Source organism: Cetorhinus maximus, chromosome 15 (genome assembly GCF_964194155.1).
Source record: "Cetorhinus maximus chromosome 15, sCetMax3.hap1.1, whole genome shotgun sequence".
Classification (NCBI taxonomy): Eukaryota; Metazoa; Chordata; class Chondrichthyes; order Lamniformes; family Cetorhinidae; genus Cetorhinus; species Cetorhinus maximus.
The window spans coordinates 80,952,975-80,978,276 of record NC_135893.1 but is presented as its reverse complement, the minus strand read 5'-3'; the positions used below and the strand labels follow the sequence as shown (position 1 = coordinate 80,978,276).

The window sequence follows — 25,302 nt, the reverse complement described above, 5'->3', positions numbered from 1 at the left end:
CAAGGAGCCCTAGCAAATTGTATGTCATTTGGAACCAGGGGAAAACTCCACTGTTTGGAGTTATACCAAGCATAAAAGAAGATGGTTGTGGTTGTTGGGGGCCAATCACCTCATCCCCAAGACATTGCTACAGGAATCACTCAGGATACTGTCCTGGGCCCAACCATCTTTAGATGCTTTCTCAATGGCCTTTCCTCCAACATAAGGTCAAAAGTGGGGATGTTTGCTGATGATTGCAGTGTTCAGTACTATTTGTAACTCCTCAGATACTGAGGCAGAACGTGTCCAGATGCAGCAAGACCTGGACAGCATTCAGACTTGGGCCAATAAGTAGCAAATAACATTCATGCCAATCGATAACCATGTCCAACAAGAGACAATCTAACATCTTCCCTTGACATTCAGTGGTATTACCATCACTAAATCCCCAACATAACACCCTGCAGAGAAACTGTACTGGAAAAGCCATATAATCTACAAGAACAGGCCAGAGGCTGGGAATTCTGCAACAAGTAGTTCATCTTCTGACTCCCCAAAGCCAGTCCACCATCTACAAGGCACAAGTCAAGAGTGTGATTGAATATTCTCTGCTTGCCTAGATGAGTGCGTCTCTAACAACACTCAAGAAGCTCCACACCTTCGAGGACAAAGCAACCCACTTCAATGGCTACCATCCGCCACCTTAAACATACACTCCATCCACCACTGTCACACAGTGTCAGCAGTGTGTACCATCTACAAGATGCAGTGCAACAATTCACCAAGGCTCCTACGACAGGACCTTCCAAACCTGCAACCTCTACCAACTAGAAGGATGAGAGTAGCAGAATATGGGAACACCACCTGTATGTTCCTTTCCAAACCACACATGAACCTAACCTGGAAATATTTTGCTGTTCCTTTACTGTCGCTCTATCAAAATCTTGTAACTCCCTCCCTGACAACAATGTGAAGTACCTACACCACATGGACCATTTTCTCAAGGGCAGTTAGCGATGAGCATCAAATGGTGGCCATGCCAGTGATCCTCATTTCCCATGAAAGAATAAAAAGTGAAGAAAAAAGCTTTAAGCTAGTGTCTCTCTGATCCTTCTTTTTCTTATGCTCTCTTTATTTTGCAGGCACTGCTCGGAACCCAAGATCTTGGCCATGTATACTTCGAGTCCATCAAAGACAAGCATGGGAATGTACTGATTGTGACCCTAAGAGAACTGAGCTCATACCAGAGTCTGGAGAATGTCAGGTGGACTCCAATGTCTAAGTTCCAGACTCAACGCAAGTCACTTTCCTCTCCAGAAGACCCCACAGCACTGGATATGCTGCTATCAACTCTCCATGTAGGATATTAGTTATAATACAAGCTGGCATGAAATAGGCAGGAAAAGATTGTAGTGCAACGTGACTAACTTTTTGTCAAGAGCTGCAATCCCAATCACTGTCTTGTCCAGGGGCCACCCTGCTGAGCTTCAGGTCTATGCCTGTGATCATCTCATGATGAGCTTCTGTGCATCTGTGGGCGACTGATGAGTGATGAGCGGGCACTTATCACAGGAAGAGAAATATGCTCTAGGATTAGTGGTTTTGTCAAACAGTTCAATCTTGTTCGATCCCTTGACTTGCACAAACGATTTAGAACATGTCCTATACAGCCCACTCTGCCACTTTTGTGAACAATAGCATCTCTATGACTTTAATTTCCTGCCTTATCTGTATATTCATTAACTTCCTTTCATTCCAATATATATCCCTATCCTTTTTAAATACTGATTTGAATTTGCCTCCAGGTCCCATTCTATATTTTCACAATCCTTTGTGTGCAGGTTTTTGTGGATTTATTTTTCACCAGCTTAACACTGTTGCCTGTATTCCATATGATACCTAGGGCAGAATTTTCTGCCACTAGGGCGGGCCATGTGGGAGTGGGTGCGGGCAGGCGGGGACCCGATCACCGCCTGCAATCAGGTCCGCGCCGCCTTTTTACGCGGGCGGGCCAATTAAGGCCCGCCCAGCGTGAAACGCAGCTCCCAAGGACAGCGGGAGTGGGCGGGCAGCGGCGGGACTGCAATGACTGCCGGTGACCTGGCGACCTCTTTTAAAAATCTCCTGCAGCCTTTCAAAGGCTGCGAATGATGGCCAGTGGAAGGACTCCTCAGAGCGCTGCTGGTGAGCAGGCCAGGCAGGAGGGTAGGGCAGGGCGGCACTGTGCCCCTCATTTTTCTGATGATTGCCTTGCTGCCCTCCTCGAGGAGGTGGCAGCACGGTGGGAGGTCCTCGTGCCCCAGGACGGGAGGAGGAGGACCCCCCCCCCCCTCACATGACCAAATGTGCCTGGGAGGAGGTGGCGGAGATCGCGAGATCCCGTGATGTGGTGCCATGCACTTGGATCCAGTGTCGCAAGCACTTCAACAACCTGTTACGCTCGGGAAGGGTGAGTACCATGCTGGCATTGGTCACTTAACCCAGCAGGTAGGCTTTCCCCACTGGCGTCCTCCCCCCCCCCCCCCCCCCCCCCCCCAAGTCTGAGTGTAGTGACTGCATTGAATCATTAACGGCATGTGTCCTTCGCTGGGTGGGCCAGCAGATATTACCCATGCCGAGGTCACCCTGAGAGGGTAGTGAAGAGATGGGTTCTGCAACCGCAGCATGTGGTACACTGAGACCCACATGACTGTTTTGGGGGAAACCTGGAGGAGCTGCACCCAGGCGCAGTGCTGGAATTCCAAGACATGTCAAAGTCAGGGTGATGACATGCTGGGAGGGGAGCTTCAAGGTGGCGTGGCACCAATCGACCTGCTGCCCTCTGCACTCCACGTGCTTGTGCCTCCTTGTTATGGAAGGTTAGATTGTGTGGTGCCAAATGTGATGTAGGCAGCATTTGGCCAAGGGGGTGCGGGGGCGGTGGGGACAGGCTTAGCATCTTTGTGTGAGTGTTCAGCAGCAGCGGGGTGAGAAGACACTGGAGCCCTGCAATGTCCTACTCTGGTTGGGGTGGGCCGCCCGCGAAGAGAATCCAGGTACAAGTAACACTAATCAATGCTCTTCTCTCCTTTTCAGGAGAAGAATGCACATAATGCTGCCGAGCGAGTGAAGACTGGCGGAGGGCCGGCCCAGTTGGTGATTCTCAGCCGCTTCAGGCAGGAGGCCCTAGATCTGGAGAGGCACCGTGCCCCCAGGTCCACCGGTGTCGGTGAGGCTGGGGTTCCACAGGCAGGTATGTTTGCCCAGCAGTGAGATCATTATTGTTCTCCCAACAGCCATGGCAGTGCTGAATGTTCAGTGATTGAAGTTTGCAACATGGCTTGACCATTGCTTAAGGAAGGATAAGCGCATAATAATCCGGGGGACAGGGATGCACATTGATATTGTCTCCACGTTAACTGATCCAATGTCTTTGTTCTTCTTTTCAGCATCAGCGGAGCAGGGACGGGAGGAGGAGCAGCAGGGGCCCTCTCTCACACCTGAAGGCCCTGAAGTCTCAGACTGACACCATCTCTGCCACTTAGGCACTAGCGCAGATACTAGCACCTCGGTGGGAATTAGAACATTAGGCTAGTGTCCCGGGGCACAGCGGTGAGGGCATTTCACAGTCGCTGGAGGAACTGGCAGAGACAGAGAGTGCCCATGGCGCCAGCAGTCAGAGGACTGCAGGGGACCAGGCACATGCTCAGTTGGTGCCTGATTATGTGCCTCTGGAGCCGTCCGCGACGCAGGAAATGCAGCAGGTAGTGCAGGAGCATCTGGTGGATATACATGAGGCTATGCTTGGCTTAGTGTCCATGGTGGAGGAGTCTACGTGGACCATCGCCGATGCAATGAGCCTCATGGCCAAGCGCCATGCGTCCTCCATGGAGAGAGTGGTGACTCATGTGGAGAGGCTCCTCCCGGAGACCAATCAGGGCTTCCTAGAGATGCGCTCGGACCAGCAAGCCCTCACATTGGCATTGACCTCAGTTGGTCAGTGCCAGTGTGGGAGATGGTCTGGGCACCAAGTTTCCCAGTTCGGTGCCCCTCCATCCATGGTGAGCAGGGAGGTCCAAAGTGACCTCACGTCGGTGCAGCAGCTGCCTGCCGTCTCTGTGGGCTCCTCTCAGGGCGCTCCAGATGAGGGCAGCAGCTCCTCCGTCCCTCTGCCAGTGACCGTTGCATCTGGTGAGGCTGCGACGACTGGGGAGACGCCAGCTGTGGAACTGGCAGCTCCCTCCCAGGCGGGGCCAGCACAGTGTCCACAGGCCAGAGGACGACCACCAAGATCATCGAGGCCAACAGGGCAACAGAGCCAGCAGGCTGTCTCAGATGCCACTCCCAGCGAGGGGGCAGCACCAAAACCTAGCACCCGAAAAAGTAAACATAAGGCACTTTAGGCAGACCACGGGTTTATCATTGGTGCTTTTGTGTTGGCCCGCAATGAAGTCTTTATGAGTTGGTGTGATTTTTAACACCTTTGTCATTTTGTTTTCTTAAGTTCCTTTTGTTATAATATTAAATTCGGACATGTCATCGTGGTTGAGCGTGCCTATTTTCTTCTGCAGGCGGATAGTCACCAGTAATGTTATGAGTGATTTGTGGGACATTCAGCTTTATTAACAAGGCCCTTAGTTGATGTTCCTATCTAGGCAGATTTTGCACTCGGGTATCGAGTATGGAGCCTGCAACCCAGGCTTGTCCTGGAGGTCCATATGTAGTGTGCTAGCTGAAGGTTTGTTGGATTAAAGCCTCCTGGGTGTCCCTGCCCCCCCCGAAGTATGCTCGGGTCAGCGCCTACCCCCTCAGCATTTCCCTGTGCGTGCTCATCCTCAGACTCACTGCTGGACTCATCGTATGCAGCTGCAGCCACTGCGTTTGCATCTTCGCCGTCCACAGCGTCCCCCTTTTCCAGCGCAAGATTGTGGAGAGTGCAGCATGCAACCACTATCAGTGACACACGATCTGGGGGGTACTGGAGTGCGCCCTCTGAGCGATCCAAGCATCGGAAGTGCATTTTGAGAAGACCGATGGCTCTCTCCACCACAGCCCTTGTGGAGGCGCAGCTCCTACTGTGCTGCTGCTCAGCCTCTGTTCTTGGATGGCGGAGAAGGGGATAGCCCTTGTCACCCAGCAGCCATCCATCCAGCCGGGCTGGAGCACTGAAGAGCCCCGGCACCTGGGAGTGTCTGAGGATGTAGGCGTCGTGGGAACTGCCTGGGTAACTTGCGCAGACTTGTAGAATCTGCATCTGGTGGTCACACACTATCTGCACGTTCATGGAGTGGAAGCCCTCCATGTTGACGAAGGCACTGGGCTCACCTGCTGGCGCCTTGATGGCCACATGTGTGCAGTCTATTGCACCCTGGCCTTGGGGGAAGCCAGCAACGGCCGGGAAGCCTCTGGCTCACTGTATCTGGTTTGCCCGGTCCCAACGGAAGTGAATGAAGGTCAATGCATGCCTGAACAGAGCATCTGTAAACTGTTTGACACAAGTGCGGACAGCTGATTGGGAGACACCGCAAAGATCACCCACTGACCCTTGGAAGGAGCCAGAGGCATAGGTGTTGAGGGCAGCTGTGACCTTTAGAGCCACTGGCATGGGATGTCCACCCACACAGCTTGTGGAGATCTCAGGCCCGATTATCTGACAGATGTAGTTGACTGTCTCCCTTGAGAGATGGAGCCTCCTTCGGCACTGCACCTCAGACATATTGAGGTAGCTGCTTCGCCGCCTGTATACCCTGACAGCAGGATAGTGGCATCTTCTGTGGCCCCTTCCACCTTGGACTACCTCTTGGTCCTGCACCCCTTGTGCCTGCACCTGTCCTTCCATAGGCGGCTCCCCTGAAGTTTGAATGTACTCTCCTGGCCTCCTCCACCTTCTAGCCCTCCCTTTCTCCTCAGAGGAGATGCCTCCAATGGAGAGTTCAACTCCCATCCCCAGGCTAAGGGAAGGCTTCCTGAAACCTGCAGGCCCAAAAAAGATTATTCACTGCAGAGTGCTGACTTGAATGTTGTGAGTCCAGTCCAAGCAGCTGGTGTGCATTTTGAGGTATTGCAGATCACACAGACAAGTATCAATAACTTTGAAAAATCAACATTTGACAGAGCACACTCGCGACCCCACTGAGCTCTCTTATTCCGCACATGGATGAGGTTTATACAAATGGGTCCTACCCACCTGCTTGTTGCATTTGTGCGCCAACCCGAAGACTGAACGGGCACCAAAAAATCGCCGTCAATTGGCACCTCAAGGGCCTTAAGTGGCCAGTTAATTAATGGCGGGTGCGCATCAGAGATCAATGCGCGCCCGCCCAACGTAATATCGTGATGGCGCACGGTGATGTCAGGACGCTCGCCCGACGTCACCACGCATCATTTTACACGTCGGCGTGCGGGGCGGGACCCGCACGCCAATGGGAAAATTCTGTCAGTCCTGCCCTCACTAATTTACACTGGTCCTTAATTCCACAATGCTTTAAACGTTGTCACGATTCACTGAGTATAGTGCATTGCAATATCAAGCCTCACTGCTCCCTGAGCCGCAGCAAATGTGAAAAGTTTGACCAAACCACCTAATTGTTTAGTTTAGGTTAACAGAATACAAGCACCGGGTTTGTAAACTTAATAAGTAAATAACAGTTTATTGAATAAATTGTCTTTAACCAGTGGCAAAAGAACTGCTAATTTCTAACTCTATAACCTAAACTCTACCCCTTTTTAAATCCCTATACACACACATACAAGACACATAAGACACAAAAACATGGCTTTTAATGGTGGGATAAAACAGTTCAATAGCACCATTCCGGAGTATAGGATTCGATAGGTTGATTCTGATCGATGCCGTCCCAAATTCCTTTCAGTTCTTTGTTGATGACATGAGGTGGCCTTCCCAACACATTCAGTCTTTAGTTCACTGCTTCAGCACTTGTTTTTCAATGTCTCTAACAGTGATTTTTCCCTTTTCCTCTTGACAGGGGTTTTTCAGAGAGAGAGAGCAGGTGATAGAGATATGAATGGAAAACAAACAGCCAGCTATTATTGTAGAGTTCCTGGAATCTTACACACACAGGAGAAAGAGGTTTTTGGTCTTTTCTTTTTTCAGGCTGGGAGCTTTTCACTGCACTGCGCTCACACAAAACCCTAGTCACCTGGTCAGGAGCCGATTAAAAATATTGTTGCCAGATAGTTCCGACTTCTGATAGACCGGGCTGCTCCTCGGCACCACCCTGTCTTTCATGGCACTCTGTGTTCCAGGGCAGCAACATTGTTCATATCCCTCACACTGTTCCAGTAGACATGTCTTTCAAACTTCAGCCACTGTAATTTTAATCCACAGTCCCACAGAAACAAAAAGATATGTTCTTTACATGCCTCCACCCTTAAAATGGATGAAACACCATTTCAAAAATGCAAGGTATGTGACACATGGACAACAAAACACAAGGTTTACTTCCATTCATCCTTCCTCTAAGTATGAGACACAGTATCTAACTGTCCCAGTATTTTCGTATTGGCTAGGCGAATTGTAGGAGGTTCACTTTGTGCATTGTCTACTTCTCTTTCTACCTTACTCTTACTGTCTCTGTCATCCTCCATTACTCCTACCACCTGCCACACTTGCTCTTTAATATCATCTTCCTTACGATGATATTGCTTCAACATGTTTATGTGACATAAGCATTTCTTTTTCCTACGCTCTGGAGTATCTATCAAATAAGTCACTTTACTAACTCTCCTAACTACCTTGTAGGGGCCACCAAATTTCACTTTCAGGAGTCCACCCTGCAAAGGCAACAATATCAATACTTCATCTCCTGCTTGGAACGTTCTAGTTGTAGCATGTTTACCTGCCCATTCTTTCAGTTTTGTTTGTGAAATTTTTAAATGCTCTTGTGCTACTTTACATACTCCTCTGAATCTTTCCCGAAACATGGACATGTAATCCAACATGGAAAGTTCATCTTTCTGCTTTAAAAATCTTTCCTTAATCACTTTTAATGGACCTCTTCTTTCATGACCATAGATCAATTTAAGTGGACTATATCCAGTGGATTCAATTGGAGAAGCCCTGGCAGCAAATAGTGAGAAATCTAATCCTTTGTCCCAGCCCTTTGAGTATTCGTGGCAATAGGTCTTAATCATGTTTTTGAGAGTCTGATGGTATCTCTCTAAAGCTCCCTGTGTCTGTGGATGATAGGCGGTAGACTTTAGTTGTTTGATGCCCAAACTGCTGATTAAGTCCTGGAAAATTTTAGACATGAAGTTAGAACCTTGGTCAGATTGTATTCCAATTGACAGGCTATGTTGAGTGAAAAGCTGAGTTAACTTTTCTACTACCATATTAGCTATAATTACCATATATTACCATAACTGCCCTTAAAGGAATAGCTTTTGGAAATCAGGTTGTCAAATCCATGATTGTAAGGATATACTGATGCCCTGCTTTCGTTTTGGGTAATGGTCCCACACAATCTGCAAATACCTGAGTGAATGGTTCTTCAAAAACTGGTATGGGTATTAAAGATGCTGGTTTGATTACATGTTGAGGTTTACCTACTACCTGACAAGTATGACATGTTGCACTATGTCCTTATGAAGTTTTGGCCAGGTAAAATGCCTGTTTATCGATGCTTGGGTTTTCCCAATACGGGTTTTCCGTATTCCTGCATGTCCTGCCATAGGAATTTCATGCGTTGTCGCAATATCTCTTTATGATATTTGGATACCACTATCTGATGAACAACTGTCCATTCCTCATCCGCTGGCCTGTGAGGGTGTCTCCACTTTTTTTTTATTCATTCATGGGATGCGGGCTTTGCTGACTGGGCCATATTTATTGCCCATCCCTAGTTGCCCTTGAGAAGATGGTGGTGAGTTGCCTTCTTGAACCACTGCAGTCCATGTGGTATGGGTACACCCACAGTACTGTTAGGAAGGGAGTTCCAGTATTTTGACCCAGCGACAGTGAAGGAACAGCGATATATTTCCAAGTCAGGATGGTGAGTGACTTGGTGGGGAACTTCTAAGTGGTGGTTTTCCCATCTATCTGCTGCCCTTGTCCTTCCAGATGGTAGTGGTTGTGGGTTTGGAAGGGGCCTTGGTGAATTCCTGCAGTGCATCTTGTAGATGGTACACACTGCTGCTACTATGCGTTGGCGGTAGAGGGAGTGAATGTTTGTGAATGTGATGCCAACCAAGTGGGTTGCTTTGTCCTGGATGGTGTCAACCTTCTTGAGTGTTGTGGGAGCTGCACTCATCCAGGCAAGTGGGGAGTATTCCATCACACTCTTGACTTGTGCCTTGTGGTTAGTTGACAGGCTTTGGGGAGTCAGGAGGTAGGTTGCTCGTCACACTATTCCTAGCCTCTGACCTGCTGTTGTAGTGACAGTATTTATATGGCTAGTCCAGTTCAGTTTCTGGTCAATGGTAACCCCCAGGATGTTGATAGTGGAGGATTCAGTGATGGTAATGCCATTGAACATCAAGGGGCGATGGTTGGATTCTCTTTTGCTGGAGATGGTCATTGCCTGACACTTGTGTGGTGCAAATGTTACTTGCCACTTGTCAGCCCAAGCCTGGATATTGCCCAGGCCTTGCTGCATTTGGACATAGACTGCTTCAGTACCTGAGGAGTCACGAATGAGCATTGTGCAATCATCAGCGAACATCCCCACTTCTGACCTTATGATGGAAGGAAGGTCATTGATGAAGCAGCTGAAGATGGTTAAGTCGAGGACACTACCCTGAGGAACTCCAGCAGTGATGTCCTGGAGCTGAGATGACTGACCTCCAACAACCATAACAATCTTCCTTTGTACTAGGTATGACTCCAACCAGCAGAGAGTTTTCCCCCTGATTTCCATTGACTCAAGTTTTGCTCGGGCTCCTTGAATCCACACTCTGTCAAACGCTGCCTTGATGTCAAGGGCAGTCACTCTCACCTCACCTCGGGAATTCAGCTCTTTTGTCCATGTTTGAACCAAGGCTGTAATGAGGTCAGGAGCTGAGTGGCCCTGGCGGAACCCAAATTGGGCATCAGTGAACAGGTTATTGCTAAGCAAGTGCTGCTTGATAGCACTGTTGATGACCCCTTCCATCACTTTACTGATGATGGAGAGTAGACTGATGGGGAGGCAATTGGCTGGTTTGGATTTGTCCTGCTTTTTGTGTACAGGACATACCTGGGCAATTTTCCACATAGCCGGGTAGATGCCAGTGTTGTAGCTGTACTGGAACAGCTTGGCTAGGGGCGTGGCAAGTTCTGGAGCACAAGTCTACAGTACTATTGCCGGAATATTTTTAGTTTTATGGATCAGCTCATAATCATCAGCCATTACTGCTGCCTATCTAGCAGTTGCAACCCTTTGGTCTTCAACATGAGTTCTTATAACAGAAGGTAGGGAATTTTTTAATTCTCCCAAGAGAATGGTGTCTCTGAGAACTTCATATGTAGTTTCAACTCCCGATACTTGTATCCACCTGTCAAAACTACTTTGCTTAACTCTTTCAAATTCAATGTAAGTTTGCCCAGGCTGCTTCCTTAAATTTCAAAACTTTTGTCTTTATGCTTCAGGGACCAATTCATATGCACTCAAAATGGCCTTTTTCACCACATCATAATACCTAGAAACCTCCTCTGACAGTGAAGCATAAATTTCCTGTGCTCTACCTGTCAATTTGCTCTTCACAGGCAATGTCCAGTTTTCCTTTGGCCAATTCATCTGTTTAGCTATCTTCTCAAATAAAATAAAGAATGCTTCAACACCTCTTTCCTTAAACTTTGGAAGAGCTTGTACAAATTTAAACATCTCCACACTGGGTTCTGATCTGGAAATAAGTCTTGTCTCTTTTTTAACTGCCAGCATTCTAAGCTGGAATTCTCTGCCTCTCTCTTTTTCTCTTCCCCCCTTTTCTAACCTTGCCATTTCTAATTCCCTCTGGAGATCAAGTTTTCCCATTTCCATTTCTTTTCTTTCTCTCTCCTGCCTTTCTGTCTGTTCCCTTTGGAATGCCCTTTCTCTTTCCTTTTCTGCTGCCTCTAGTTCCATTTTTTTTATTTGCAACTGAATTTGAGCCCATTCCAATGAATAACCCCTTGGAGAACTCGATCTCTCAGGTATTCAAAGAACAAAGAAAAGTACAGCACAGCAACAGGCCCTTCGGCCCTCCAAGCCTACGCCGATCATATTGCCCGTCAACTAAAACATTTTGCACTTCCGGGGTCCTTATCCCTCTATTCCCATCCTATTCATGTATTTGTCAAGCTGCCTCTTAAACACCACATCGTACCTGCTTCCACCACCTCCTCTGGCAGCGAATTCCAGACACTCACTACCCTCTGCGTAAAAAACTTGCCCCGCACATCTCTCTATTGTTTTCTCCTCTCACCTTAAATCTACGTTCCCTAGTAATTGACTCTTCCACCCTGGGAAAAAGCTTCTGACTATCTACTCCATCCATGCCACTCATAATTTTGTAAACTTCTATCAAGTCGCCCCTCAATCTCTGTCGCTCTAGTGAGAACAATCCGAGTTTCTCCAACCTCTCCTCATAGCTAATAATCTCCAGACCAGGCAGCATCCTGGTAAACCTCCTCTGCACCCTCTCCAATGCATCCATATCCTTCTGGTAACGTGGTGACCAGAATTGCACGCAATATTCCAAGTGTAGCCTAACCAAGGTTCTATACAGCTGCAGCATGACTTCCCAGCTTTTATACTCAATACCCCTGCCGATGACGGCAAGCATGCCATATGCCTTCCTGACTACCTTATCCGCCTGTGTTGCCACTTTCAGTGACCTGTGGACCTGTACACCCAGATCCCTCTGCCCGTTCATGCACTTAAGGGTTCTGCCATTTACTGTATAATTCCTGCCTGTATTAGACCTTCCAAAATGCATTATCTCGCATTTGTCTGGATTAAACTCCATCTGCCATTTCTCCGCCCAAGTCTCCAACTGATCTATATCCCGTTGTATCCTTTGACAATCCCCTTCACTATCTGCCACTCCTCCAATCTTAGTGTCGTCTGCAAACTTACTAATTAGCCCAGTTACTTTTCCTCCAAATCCTTTATGTATACTACAAACAGCAAAGGTCCCAGCACTGATCCCTGCGGAACTCCACTAGCCACAGCTCTCCATTCAGAAAAGCACCCTTCCACTGCTACCCTCTGTCTTCTGTGACCAAGCCAATTCTGTATCCATCTTGCCAGCTCACCTCTGATCCCGTGTGACTTTACCTTCTGTACCAGTCTGCCATGAGGGACCTTGTCAAAGGCCTTACCGAAATCCATGTAGATAACATCCACTGCCCTTCCATCGTCGATTATCTTTGTCACTTCCTCGAAAAACTCGATCAAGTTAGTGAGACACGACCTCCCTTTCACAAAACCATGCTGCCTCTCACTAATACGCCCATTTGCTTCCAAATGGTAGTAAATCCTGTCACGAAGAATCTTCTCCAATAATTTCCCTACCACTGACGTAAGGCTCACCAGCCTGTAATTTCCTGGATTATCCCTGCTACCCTTCTTAAATAATGGAACAACATTGGCCATTCTCCAGTCTTCTAGGACCTCACCCGTAGCCAGTGAGAATACAAAGATTCCTGTCAAGGCCCCAGCAATCTTCTCCCTTGCCTCCCTCAGTACTCTGGGGTAGATCCCATCTGGCCCTGGGGACTTATCCACCTTAATATTCTTCAAGATGCCTAACACCTTTTTTTTGATCTCAACATGATCCAGGCTATCTACACACTCTTCCCTAGACAAATCGACCGCTAAGTCCTTCTCTTTGGTGAATACTGATGAGAAGTATTCATTTAGTATCTCTCTCATTTCTTCTGGCTCCACACACAGATTCCCACCTCTGTCCCTGAGTGGGCCTACCCTTTCCCTGGCTACCCTCTTGCTTTTTACATATGTATAAAAGGCCTTGGGATTTTCCTTAATCCTGGTTGCCAGTGACTTTTCATGACCCCTTTTAGCCCTCCTGACTCCCTGCTTAAGTTTCTTCCTACTTTCTTTATATTCTCCACGGGCTTCATCTGTTCCCAGCCTTCTAGCCCTTACGAATGCTTCCCTTTTCTTTTTGACTAATCTCACAATATCCTTTGTTATCCAAGGTTCCTGAAACTTGCCATGCTTATCCTTCATCCTAGCAGGAACATGCCGGTTCTGAATTCTTATCAACTGACGTTTGAAAGCTCCCCACATGTCAGTTGTTGATTTGCCCTCAAACATCTGCCTCCAGTCTAGATTCCTCAGTTCCTGCCTAATATTGTTATAATTAGCCTTCCCCCAATTAAGCACCTTAACCCGAGGACTCCTGTTATCCTTATCCACCAGTACCTTGAAACTTACTGAATTATGGTCACTTTTCCCGAAATGCTCCCCTACTGAAACTTCGACCACCTGGCCGGGTTCATTCCCTAATACCAGGTCCAGTATTGCCCCTTCCCTAGTTGGACTATCTACATATTGTCTCAGGAAGCCCACCTTACAAATTCTGCACCATTCCAAACCCCTAGCACTAAGTGATTCCCAGTCAATATAGGGAAAGTTAAAATCACCCACCACAATAACCCTATTGCTTTTACATCTTTCCAAAATCTGCCTACATAACTGTTCCTCAATGACCCCTAGTTCTAGATTCTCCCACAAGAGGAAGCATCCTCTCCACATCCACTTTATCAACCCTCAGGATCTTAAAGGTTTCAATTAAGTTGCCACTTACCCTTCTAAATTCCAGTGGATACAAGCCTAAGCTGTCCAACCTTTCCTCATAAGACAACCCGCTCATTCCTGGTATTAGTCTAGCAAACCTCCTGTGAACTGCTTCTAACACATTTACATCTTTCTTTAAATAAGGAGACCAGTACTATACACAATACTCCAGATGTGGTCTCACCAATGCCCTGTACAACTGAAGCATAACCTCCCTACTTTTGTAATCAATTCCCCTCACAATAAAATATAACATTCTATTAGCTTTCCTAATTACCTGCTGTACCTGCATACGAACCTTTTGTGATTCATGCACTAAAACACCCAGATCCCTCTGAATCTCGGAGCTCTGCAATCTCTCACCATTTAGATAATAAGCTTCTTTTTTATTCTTCCTGCCAAAAAGAACAATTTCACATTTGCCCACATTATACTCCATTTGTCAGATCTTTTCCCACTCGTTTAACCTATCTATGTCACTTTGTGGCCTCCTTACGTCTTCTTCACAATTTATTTTCCCGCCTATCTTTGTGTCATCAGCAAATTTAGCAATCATTTCTTCAGCCCCTTCATCCAAGTCATTCAGCCAATCAAGTCCATGCCAGCTCTCTGTAGAGCAATCCAGTCAGTTCCATTGCCCCGCTGTATTCCCATAGCCCTGCAAGTTTATTTCCCTCAAGAGACCATCTAATTTCCTTTTGAAATCATTCATTCTCCACTTCCACCATCCTCATAGGCAACGAGTTCCAGGCCATTACCACTCACTGCAAAAAATGTTATTCCTCACATCCCTCCTGCATCTCTTATCAAAAACCTTAAATCTGTGTCTGCCAGTCCTTGTATGATCAATTAATGGGAACAGTTTTTCTTTGTTTATCTTATCTAAATCTGTCATAACCTTGTACACCTCTGTCAAATCTCCCCATAATCTCCTTTATTCCCAGTAGAACAACCCAAGCTTCTCCAACCTAACCCTGTAGCTAAAATACTTTATCCCTGGAACTATTGTGATAAATCTCTTCTACACCCTCTCAAGGACCTTCACACTCTTCCTAAATTGTGGTGACCATAACTGGACGCAATGATCTAGTTGTGGCCTAATCAGAGCTTTATAAAAGTTCAGCATAACTTCCCTGCTTTTGTACTTAATGCCTCTATTTATGAAGCCCAAGATCCCATATGCTTTGCTAACCACTCAATATGTCCTGTCACCTTCAAAGATCTATGCACGTACACCCCCAAGCCCCTCTGTCCCTGCACATTGTTTAGAACTATGCATTGAGTATATATTGCCTCTGCCTATGCCCTTCTGCCAAAGTGCATCACCTCACACTTCTCTGTATTAAATTCCGTTTGCCATTTACCTGTCCATTCTGCTAGCCTAGTTGCAGTCGATTAGTAACATCCTCATTGTTGGTCACTATTCCAAGTTTGGTATCATAGGCAAATTTTGAAATTTTACTCTGTATTCCAATATTCAAGTCATTTATATATATCAGAAAACGCAGTGGTCCTAGCACTGACCCTTGGGAAACACCACTGACTGCCAGTCTGTAAAATAACCATTTACCACAACTCGCTGTTTTCTGTCCTTTTTTATCCTAGCTAGCACCGACCCTCCTATTCCGTGAACCTCAATTTTGTTAACCAGCCTGTTATGTGGTACTTTGTCAAAGACTTTAAAAAAAATTAATAGAGACAACATCCATTGCTTTCCCTACATCAATCTTCTCTATTACTTTATCAAAACATTCAATTCAATCAGTCAAGCATGATATGTCTTTTGCAATTCCGTGCTGGCTCACCTTAATTAAGGCAAGTCTCCCCAAGAACTTAGGAAAAAACAATGGGCAATTATATTGGCAAACAACGATGTAAAGCAACAATGGGAGGCATCTGAAATGTTCAACAGAATGCAGCAAAAATGTATTCTGCTAAAAGGAAAGAACAAACTAAATGCTAGTTTTTTAAAATTCTTTTATGGGATGTGAGTGTCGCCTGCAAAGCCAACATTTGTTGCCCATCCATAATGGCCTTTGAGAAGGTGAACCACTGATGTCCATCTGGTGTACGTACATCTGCAGTGTTGCTAAGGAATGAGTTCCAGATTCTGAGCATCACCAGCCTTTCCAGTACATCCTTCCTAGCAATTTTTACTCCATCTATTAGCGCTACCTCTGGTATTCTATCAATAATTTGTCAACACCCTCTTCCTTAGTAAACACCGATACAAGGTGTTTACTTATTAAGCATTCTAGCCTTACCCTTCCCCTCTAAGCATATATCACCCTCTTTGTTCCTCATAGGCCCTTCACACTGCTTCCTGTTTACATACCAGGAGAAGATTTTTGGATTCTCTTTTATGTTAACTGCCATCCTATTCTCATTCTCTCCTTGTCAGTCATATTTTCTTCTTCTCCTCGCCTCTCAACTTGTTGTATTTGGCCTGGTTCTTGCTTGAAGAATTCAGCTGAAATGCTTCATACACCCCCTTTTTTGTTGTTTCAGCAAATTCTCTGTCTCCCTCTTCATTGAAGGAGCCCTAGCTTTGGTTCCCTTACGTTTCACCTTTTTGGAATGTACCTAGCCTGCGCCTGAAACATCGCTTCCTTAAAGATCATCTGTTGTTCTGTTACAGTTTTTCCTGTTAGTCTTTGATTCCATTTTACCATGGGTAGCTCCCCTCTCATCCCATTAAAGTTAGCCCTCTTCCAATTTAAAAGTTCTATTTTAAATTGTTCCTTGCTTTTCTCCATTGCTAATGATCACTCTTCCCAAATGTTCCCCCACAGACACTTGATCCACTTGGCCCACCTCATTCCCCGGCATCAGATTCAGCAATGCGTCCTTTCTAGTTGAACTGAGAATATATTGCTCAAGGAAGTTCTCCTGAACACATTTCATAATTCCTCCCCTTCCTTACCCTTTACTATAACATTACCCCAATCAATATTTGAGTAATTAACATCCCCCAATATCACCACTCTATAGTTCTTGCACATCTCTGGGATTTCCCTGCAGATTTGCCCCTCTCTCTGTCACTATTTGGAAGCCTATAGAATATCCCAGTAGCAAAATAATCCCCTTTTTGCTTTTCAACACTAACCAAATGAATTTTGTCTTTGCCTCTCCAGGACATCCTCTTTTTGCAACACTACAATGTCCTCCCTAATCAGTGCTGCCACCCAACCTCCTTTTTGCCTTCCCTATCTTTTCTGAAGCCTTTGCATCCTTTGTTATTAAGCACCCAGTCCTCACCATTTTTAAGCCACGTTTCTGTTATTGCTACTGCATCATATTCCCACGTGTCTATTTATGTTTGTAACTTACCAATTCTATTCACCACAGTTAGTGCATTTAAATGCATGCATTGATAACCTGTCTTTGCATTACGCATAGTCCTTCTTAGTCTGTTTCCATCTAATATGGTACCAGTTCCTTCTCTGGTACTATCCAAAACTTTCATTCCTTTATGCACCTTATTCCCCTTTCCTATTTCTATGGCCAGAATCTTTGGGTCAGCATGTGGGGGCGGGCCCCGCTTGCCGACGTGTAAAATGACGTGCGGTGATGTCGGGCGTGCGTCCCGACGTCACCGCGTGTCATTCCGATTTTCAGTTCAGCGGGCGCGCACCAGAGTCGGCTGCGTACCCGCCGAACTGTCAAAGACCTATTAAGGCCATTTAAAAACTAATTAAAATACTTAACGGAGCTGCCCGTCCAACCTTAAGGCTGGTGGGCAGGCGAAGAGCCCAGGCAGCCTTCACATTTATCCCACGGGTGGGATGAGGTTTCATGAAGTGTTTATAAATTGAATAAAATGTTTTACTAAAGTTCATTGACATGTCCCAGCTCATGTGACACTATCTTAATTTTTTTTTTGCTTATTAAACTTTTTGATAATCAAACAAATCAGCTCTGTGTCTCACGGAGATTTCTGTGCTCTTTCGCACGCATGCGCAAAAGAGCACAGGCCCCCACTCAGCCACTTGCAATGATTTGTGCACATATACTCCTTAGGCACACCTTCCAAACCCACGACCGCTACCATCTAGAAGGAAGTAGCAGATACATGGGAACACCACCATCTGGATGTCCCCCTCCAAGCCAATCACTATCCTTACTTGGAAATATGTCACCGTTCCTTCACTGTCGATGGGTCAAAATTCTGAAACTCCCTTTCTGACAGCACTGTGGGTGTACCTACACCTCAGGGACTGCAGCAGTACAAGAAGGCAGCTCATCACCACCTTCTCAAGGGCAATTAGGGATGGACAATAAATGCTGGCCTAGCCAGCGACACCTACATCCCATTCAATGAATAAAAAAAACCCCATGTCTGTCTGCTCCTGCAGCATCTTTAGACTTGTATTCTTTATTTTGTATTGTGTTTCCTCATTCATCCTACCAAATGTATTACTTCATACTTCTCTGCATTAAATTTCATCTGCCACATGTCACCCATTCCACCAGCCTGTCTGTATGCTCTTGAAACCTATCACTATCCTCCTCACATTTCGCAATACTTACAAGCTTGTGTCATATGCAAATTTTGAAATTGTGCCCTGCCCGCCCAAGTATTGGGCATTAATGTGGATCAAGAAAAGCTGTGGTCCTAATAATGATCCTCGGGGAACCCCACTATATAGTGTCCTTCAGTTCGAAAAACAACCATTCACCGCTACTCTGTTATATTTGTATGCTTGCGAAGCATCCTGATGAGTGCAAGATGAAAAGCTTCGACATGTCTCTTTTTTGCAATTTCATGTACACCACATCAAATATGTTACCCTCAATAACCCTATCTGTTACCCCATCAAAACTTCAATCAAATTAGTTAAACACAATTTGCCCTAAACAAATTCTTGCTACCTTTACTTAATTAATCCACATTTGTTCAAGTGACTGTTAATTTTGTCCCAGATTATCATTTCTGAACATTTTCCCATCACTGAGGTTAAACTGACTGGCCTGTAGTTGCTGGGCTTATCCTTGCACCCTTTTTTGAACAAAGATTTGACAGTCCTCTGGCACCACCCCTGTATCTAAGAAGGATTAGAAAATTATGGCAAATGCCTCTGCAATTTCCACTTTTTTTTTCCTTCAGTGTCCTTTGATGCATCTGATCTGGTGCTTAGTGACTTATCAATTTTAAGTACAGCCAGCCTTTCTAATGCCTCTTTACCAATTTTTATTTTTTTTTTTGTAAAAATATACTTTATTCATAAAATATCTTCAATCACATTCCAAACCATTTCAAACACAACATTACAAGGGTACAATCCAGGTTAAACTTTTACAAAATGTATCACCAGGTGCATCAGTACAAACAGTATTACAATCATTTACAGCCTTTCATTTTGATCTGTACAGCCCGAGGGGCTCTAAACAGTTCCCAGTCTCTCGGTGCGCTGTGGTAGAAAGGTCTTAGACAGCGACCCTTCCCCATTGCGCCTTTGCGGCAGCTGCCCCAAGCTTTAGTGCGTCCCTCAGCACGTAGTCCTGGACTTTGGATTGTGCCAGTCCGCAACAATCGGTCGGGGACAACTCTTTGTGCTGGAAGACCAACAAGTTTCGGGCAGACCAAAGCGCGTCTTTCACCGAGTTGATGATCCTCCAGCTGCAGTCGATGTTTGTCTCGGTGTGTGTCCCTGGGAACAGCCCGTAGAGCACAGAGTCCTGTGTCACAGAACTGCTCGGGATGAACCTCGACAGCAACCACTGCATCTCTCTCCAGACTTTCTTTGCAAAGGCACAATCCACAAGGAGGTGAACAACGGTCTCTTCCCCACCACAGCCACCTCGAGGGCAACGTGCAGAGGGGGTGAGCCTCCTGGCGTGTAGGAAGGATCTGACGGGGAGGGCCTTTCTCACCACCAGCCAAGCTACGTCTTGGTGCTTGTTGGAAAGTTCTGGCGATGAGGCATTCTGCCAAATGACTTTGACAGTCTGCTCGGGGAACCATCCCACAGGGTCCACCCTCTCCTTTTCCCTCAGGGCCTCTAGGACGTTACGTGCTGACCACTGCCTGATGGACTTGTGGTCAAAGGTGTTTTTCTGCATAAATTTTTCCACCAGGGACAGGTGGTACGGCACGGTCCAACTACTTGGAGCGTTCCGCGGCAGCGTGGCCAGACCCATCCTTCGCAACACCGGGGACAGGTAGAACCTCAGCACGTAGTGACACTTGGTGTTTGCGTACTGAGGGTCTACGCACCGCTTGATGCAGCCACACACAAAGGTGGCCATCAGTATGAGGGCGATGGAACAGAGGGAAATGTCCCGACTCCAGAAAAAGATGCAGAATCTGCTCCGGCTGCAGTCGATGGGGGTCGATGTCAAGGAGGAGCTCCAAGAGGTGAAGGGCCAGCAAGCCTCGCACTTTGCCTCGGAGGCCTCCAAGATCATCTTCCGTTCCAGAGTCCGCTCCGTGGAGCAGGATGAGACGTGCTCACGTTTCTTCTTCCAAAAGGTACACAGAGAGCGCTCTGTGATCAGCAGCCTGAAGGAAGAAGACGGCTCAGTAAAGTCATCACGGTCCGACATTCTGAGGATCAGCAAATCCTTTTATGCCGGATTGTATGACGTGAAGCCCACGGACAGCACGGCCTCCCAGTCCTTCCTGTCCTCTATCACGGAGGTCTTAGACCACAGTACGCGGGAGAGCCTGGACAAACCGCTAACTCCTGATGAACTGACTAAGGCCCTCGAGTCCTTCGAGAAGAGTAAAACCCCCGGAAGCGACGGCTTGCCGGCGGAGTTGTATTCGGCTCTGTGGGACTTGATCGGCCCAGACCTGCTAGGAGTGTACGAGAGTATGCTCCTGGCCGGTAGTATGTCAGAATCCATGAGGAAAGGCATCATCACCCTCATCTACAAGCACAAGGGGGAAAGGGAGGAAATTAGAAATTGGCGACCCATTTCACTGTTGAATGTGGACTATAAGATTCTGTCCAAGGTCATCGCCAACCGGGTCAAATCCGCTCTGGAATTGGTGATTCACCCTGACCAGACCTGCTCTGTGCCAGGCAGGAAGATCTCTGACAGCCTGGCGCTGCTCAGGGATACGATTGCCTATGTACAGGACAGGGGTGTGGATACCTGCCTCATCAGCTTGGATCAGGAGAAGGCCTTTGACAGAATATCGCACACCTACATGGGGGATGTGCTCTCCAAAATGGGGTTTGGGGAGGGAATTCGAAATTGGATCCAACTGCTCTACACTAACATCAGTAGCGCAGTCTCAATCAATGGGTGGGAAACAGATAGCTTTCCCATTAAATCTGGAGTCAGGCAGGGCTGTCCTCTCTCGCCTGTCCTTTTCGTGTGTTGCATAGAACCCTTTGCCGAGTCCATCAGGAAGGATCCGGGCATAAGAGGAGTGACGATCCCAGGCAGTGGAGGCACTCGGGTAAAAGCCTCCCTGTACATGGACGACGTCGCCGTCTTCTGCTCGGATCCGCTGTCGGTGCGCAGACTGATGCACATCTGCGACCAGTTCGAACTGGCCTCGGGAGCCAAGGTAAATCGTGGGAAGAGCGAGGCCATGTTCTTTGGGAACTGGGATGACCGATCCTTTGTCCCCTTCACTGTCAGGGCTGACGGCCTGAAGGTGCTGGGGATATGGTTCGGAGGGACCGGGGCATGCGTTAGAAACTGGAAGGAGCGAGTGGCTATGGTGAAAAGGAAACTGGGCATGTGGGAGCGACGCTCCCTCTCCATTGCGGGAAAGAACCTGGTCATCAGGTGTGAGGTACTCTCGCTGTTGCTGTACGTGGCGCAGGTCTGGCCCATTCCAGACTCCTGCGCGATGGCGATCACTCGAGCCATCTTCCGCTTTATCTGGAGGTCGAAAATGGATCGTGTCTGCAGGGATGCGATGTACAAGCCTCTAGATAAAGGGGGAAAAAACGTGCCCTCTTTACCAATTTTTAGCCCAGTGTCTCAGCCACCTTCTCTTTCAATACCTGTTTGACAGCACCTTCTTCCTTGATAAAGCCAGATGCAAAGTACTCATTTAACTCAGCCTTGCCCTCTGCTGCCATGCATGAGTCTTCTTTTTGGCCTTTATTTGGCCCTACTTCTGCTACTTTTACCACCACTTTACTATTTATATGCCTATAGAAGGCTTTGGATCCCCTTTTATGTTAGCTGCCAGTCTCTTCTCATTCTCTCTTTTTTTCCACTTCCCCTCTGAACTTTCTATATTCAGCCTGGTTCTAACTTGTATTATCAACCTGACATCTGTCATAGGCACCTTTTTTCTGCTTTGTCTTACTCTGTATCTCTTTCATCATTCAGTGAGCTCTGGTTTTTATTTGTCCTTCCTTTCCCCTCATGAGAATGTACCTTGACTACCCAAATCATCTCTTATTTAAAGGCAGCACATTGTTCAATTACAGTTTTTGCCTGCCAGTCTTTGATTCCAATTTACTTGATCCAGATCTGTTCTCACCCCATTGAAATTGGCCTACCCCCAATTAATTATTTTTACTTTGGATTATTCCTTTTTCTTTTCTACAGCTAACCTAAACCTTATGATACTATATTCCCCTACTGCTACTTGATCCACTTATCCCACCTCATTCCTCAGAAACAAATTCCAGGAATTCCTTCTTCCTCATTGGACTGGAAATATACAGATGGAGAAAATTGTCCTGAACACATTCCTGGAACTCTTGCCTCTGGCTGCCCTTTGCACTACACAATCCCAGTTTATATTCAGATAATTAAGGTCCCTCATCATAACTACTCTACAGTTTTTGTACTTCACTGTAATTTCCTTGAAAATTTGTTCCTCTACATCTTTCCCTCTATTTAGTGGCCTATAGAATACACCCAATAGAGTAATTGTGCCTCTATTGTTTCTTAGCTCTCATCAAATAGATTCTTTCCTTGACACCTCTAGAACATCTTCTCTCTCCAGCATTGTAATATTCTCTTTAATCAATACTTCCATCCCTCCTCCTTTCTTTCCTTTCCTATCTTTCTTGAACAGCTTTAATCCTGGCATATTTAGTATGCAGTCCTGCTCTTTATTGAGCCAGTGCCTGCAACTCACCAGCTTCATTCACCACACTCCATGCATTCACATACATACACTGTAAACCTAATTTTTATATTAATACACTTCTTTCTCTGACCCCGCCTAGAGTCTTTCTTATCCTAGTGCTACCTATCCCCCAATTCTTTGTGCACCTTCTTTTTCCTCTCTAATGCTACTTCCTGGTTCCCCTCCTCCTGCCAAATTAGTAAAAGATCCCAATATAAATATCCCAAGATGTTTTACAGGAACATTACACCAACTTGTTGTTAATTAGCACGTTAACATAATAACATGTGCCAAAGGCACTTCACATGAATGTTATTAAGCAAAGTTTGGCACTGAGCCACTTCTGGAGGTATTAGGGTAGATGACCAAAAGCTTGGCCAAAGAGGTAGGTTTGAAAGACTGCTTAAAGGAGGAAACAGAAGTAGGGAGGTTAAGGGAGGGAATTTCTAAGCTTAGGGCCTTGATAGCTGAAGGTACAAACGCCTATGGTGGAATGATTCAAATTGAGATGCTCAAGAGGCCAGAACTAGGAGAGCATAGAATCTTATAGGCTGGAGAGGTTACTGATGTAGGGAGACCCAAGGCTGTAGAGGGATTTATGAATGAGAAAGATAATTTTAAAATAAAGTAGTTGTTTAACTAAGAACCAATGTACGTCAGCGGACACAAAGGTGATGGGTGAATTTGACTTGGCGCAGGTTAGGATACAGGCAGCAGAATTTTGAATAATCTTAAATTCATGGAGGATGGAAGATCGGAGACCAGCCAGGAATGCATTAGAATAGTGAAGTTTAGAGATAACAGAGATATGGATGAGGGTTTCAGCAGCAGATAAGCTGAAGCAGAGGCAGAGTTGAGCCATATTACTGATGTGGAAATAGACACGTCTTAGCGATGACACAGATATTTGGTCGGAAACTCATCCCAAAGTCAAATATAACACTGAGGTTGCGAACAGTTTTTTTCTGCCTCAAGCAGTTGCCAGAGAAAGGGATGTAGTTGTTAGCTAGGAAATGGAGTTTCTGGTGGGGACTGAAACAAAGGCATTGTTTTTCCCAATATTTAGTTGGAGGAAATTTCTGTTCATCGAGTACTGTGTGTTGGACAAGCAGTCTGATAATTTAGAGACAGTAGAGGAGTTGAGACAGATGGTAGTGCGGTAGAGTGGGTGTTGTCAGTTTGCATGTTAAAACTGACATTGTATTTTGGATGATATCGCTAAGGCTAGCATGTAGATGAGACATAAGAGAGGGGGAAGCGGGGTCAAGGATAGATCCTTGGAGGACACAATAGGCTATGGCATAGAAGCAGAAAGAGAAGCCATTGCAAGTGATTCTCTGGCTATGATTAGATAGGTAAGAATAGAACCAGGCAAGTGCAGTTCCACCCAGCTGGATGATGATGGAGAGACATTGGAGGAGGATGATGTTACACAGGCTGCAGTGAGCTACACATAGGATAAGACACAGGTTGGAATGAGATATGCACAGGATGTGAGATGCACACAGGATAAGATACAGGCTGGAGTGAATTACCAAAAAGTAAGACACAATTTGGAGTGAGATATACAGAGGCTGAAGTGGTATACACAGTCTGGAGTGAGTTATGCACAGGACAAGACACAGGATTGAGTGTGTTGAAAAAGGATTATGTTGTTGAATTTGTGTCTGAATGTTTAACTCATTCATCTGAAACCCTCACTGAGCTGTTTAAAGGCGGGAGTTAACCTGTTAATTTTAAATGGTTAAAACCTTCTGAGATAACAAAGAGAAATTTTAGACTGGCATTCAGCACAGGGATTCTTGATGCCCTTTCTGCTGCAGGCAGATATTATATGAGGAGGAGCTTGGTTTTGCTCCTCCGATATTTTTGAAGAGCTGACTAATTGCTGAAAGTTTCCAATATTGAATATTAATCAGCTGGTTTCTAGAACTGTGAAATCACATTCCCACCGTAAACATACATCTTAGTTAATTATAAAAACAATGTTATTTGAGTGCATAAATTATCTTGTGGCCCTCAGAGGGTTAATAAGCTTCTGTGTCTCTGTGGTTACTCCAGGAGGGATGCTGTAGCTATTGGCCTGAGCTAGCGATACAGCCTAATCTTTTCTATTCTTTCATGGGATGTGCGCACTGCTGGGAAGGATAACATTTGTTGCCCATCCCTAATTGCCCTTGAATCAAGTGGCTTGCAAGGCCGCTTCAGAGGGCAGTTAAGAGTCAGCCACATTATTGTGGGTCTAGAATCACATGTAAGCCAGACCAGATAAGGATGGCAGATTTCCTTCCCTAAAGGGTTTTTATAACAATCAATAATAGTTGTCATGGTCATTATTACTAAGACTAACTTTATATTCCAGATTTGATTAATTGAAGTTAAATTCCACCAGCTGCCACAGTGGGATTTGAACCCAGGCCCCCACAGCATTAGCCTGGGCCTCTGGATTACTAGCTCATTGACATTACCACTACACCATTATCACCCTCAGTTAGGAATATTATGAGGAATAATAGTGAAAATGTTGTATTTTCCGGGCTGAGGGTCATGTCG

The 25,302-nt window shown here is 46.1% G+C and overlaps 1 protein-coding gene across 1 annotated transcript in view; it reads left to right on the top strand.

The window, feature by feature from the left end:
* LOC144691123 (ankyrin repeat and fibronectin type-III domain-containing protein 1-like) overlaps positions 1-25,302 on the top strand; it is a 753,296-nt gene that overhangs the window by 684,560 nt on the left and 43,434 nt on the right. The window contains exon 13 of the mRNA XM_078559192.1: positions 1,122-1,337. Coding sequence (XP_078415318.1) covers positions 1,122-1,337 — 216 coding nt within the window. The remainder of the gene's footprint in view (positions 1-1,121; positions 1,338-25,302) is intronic.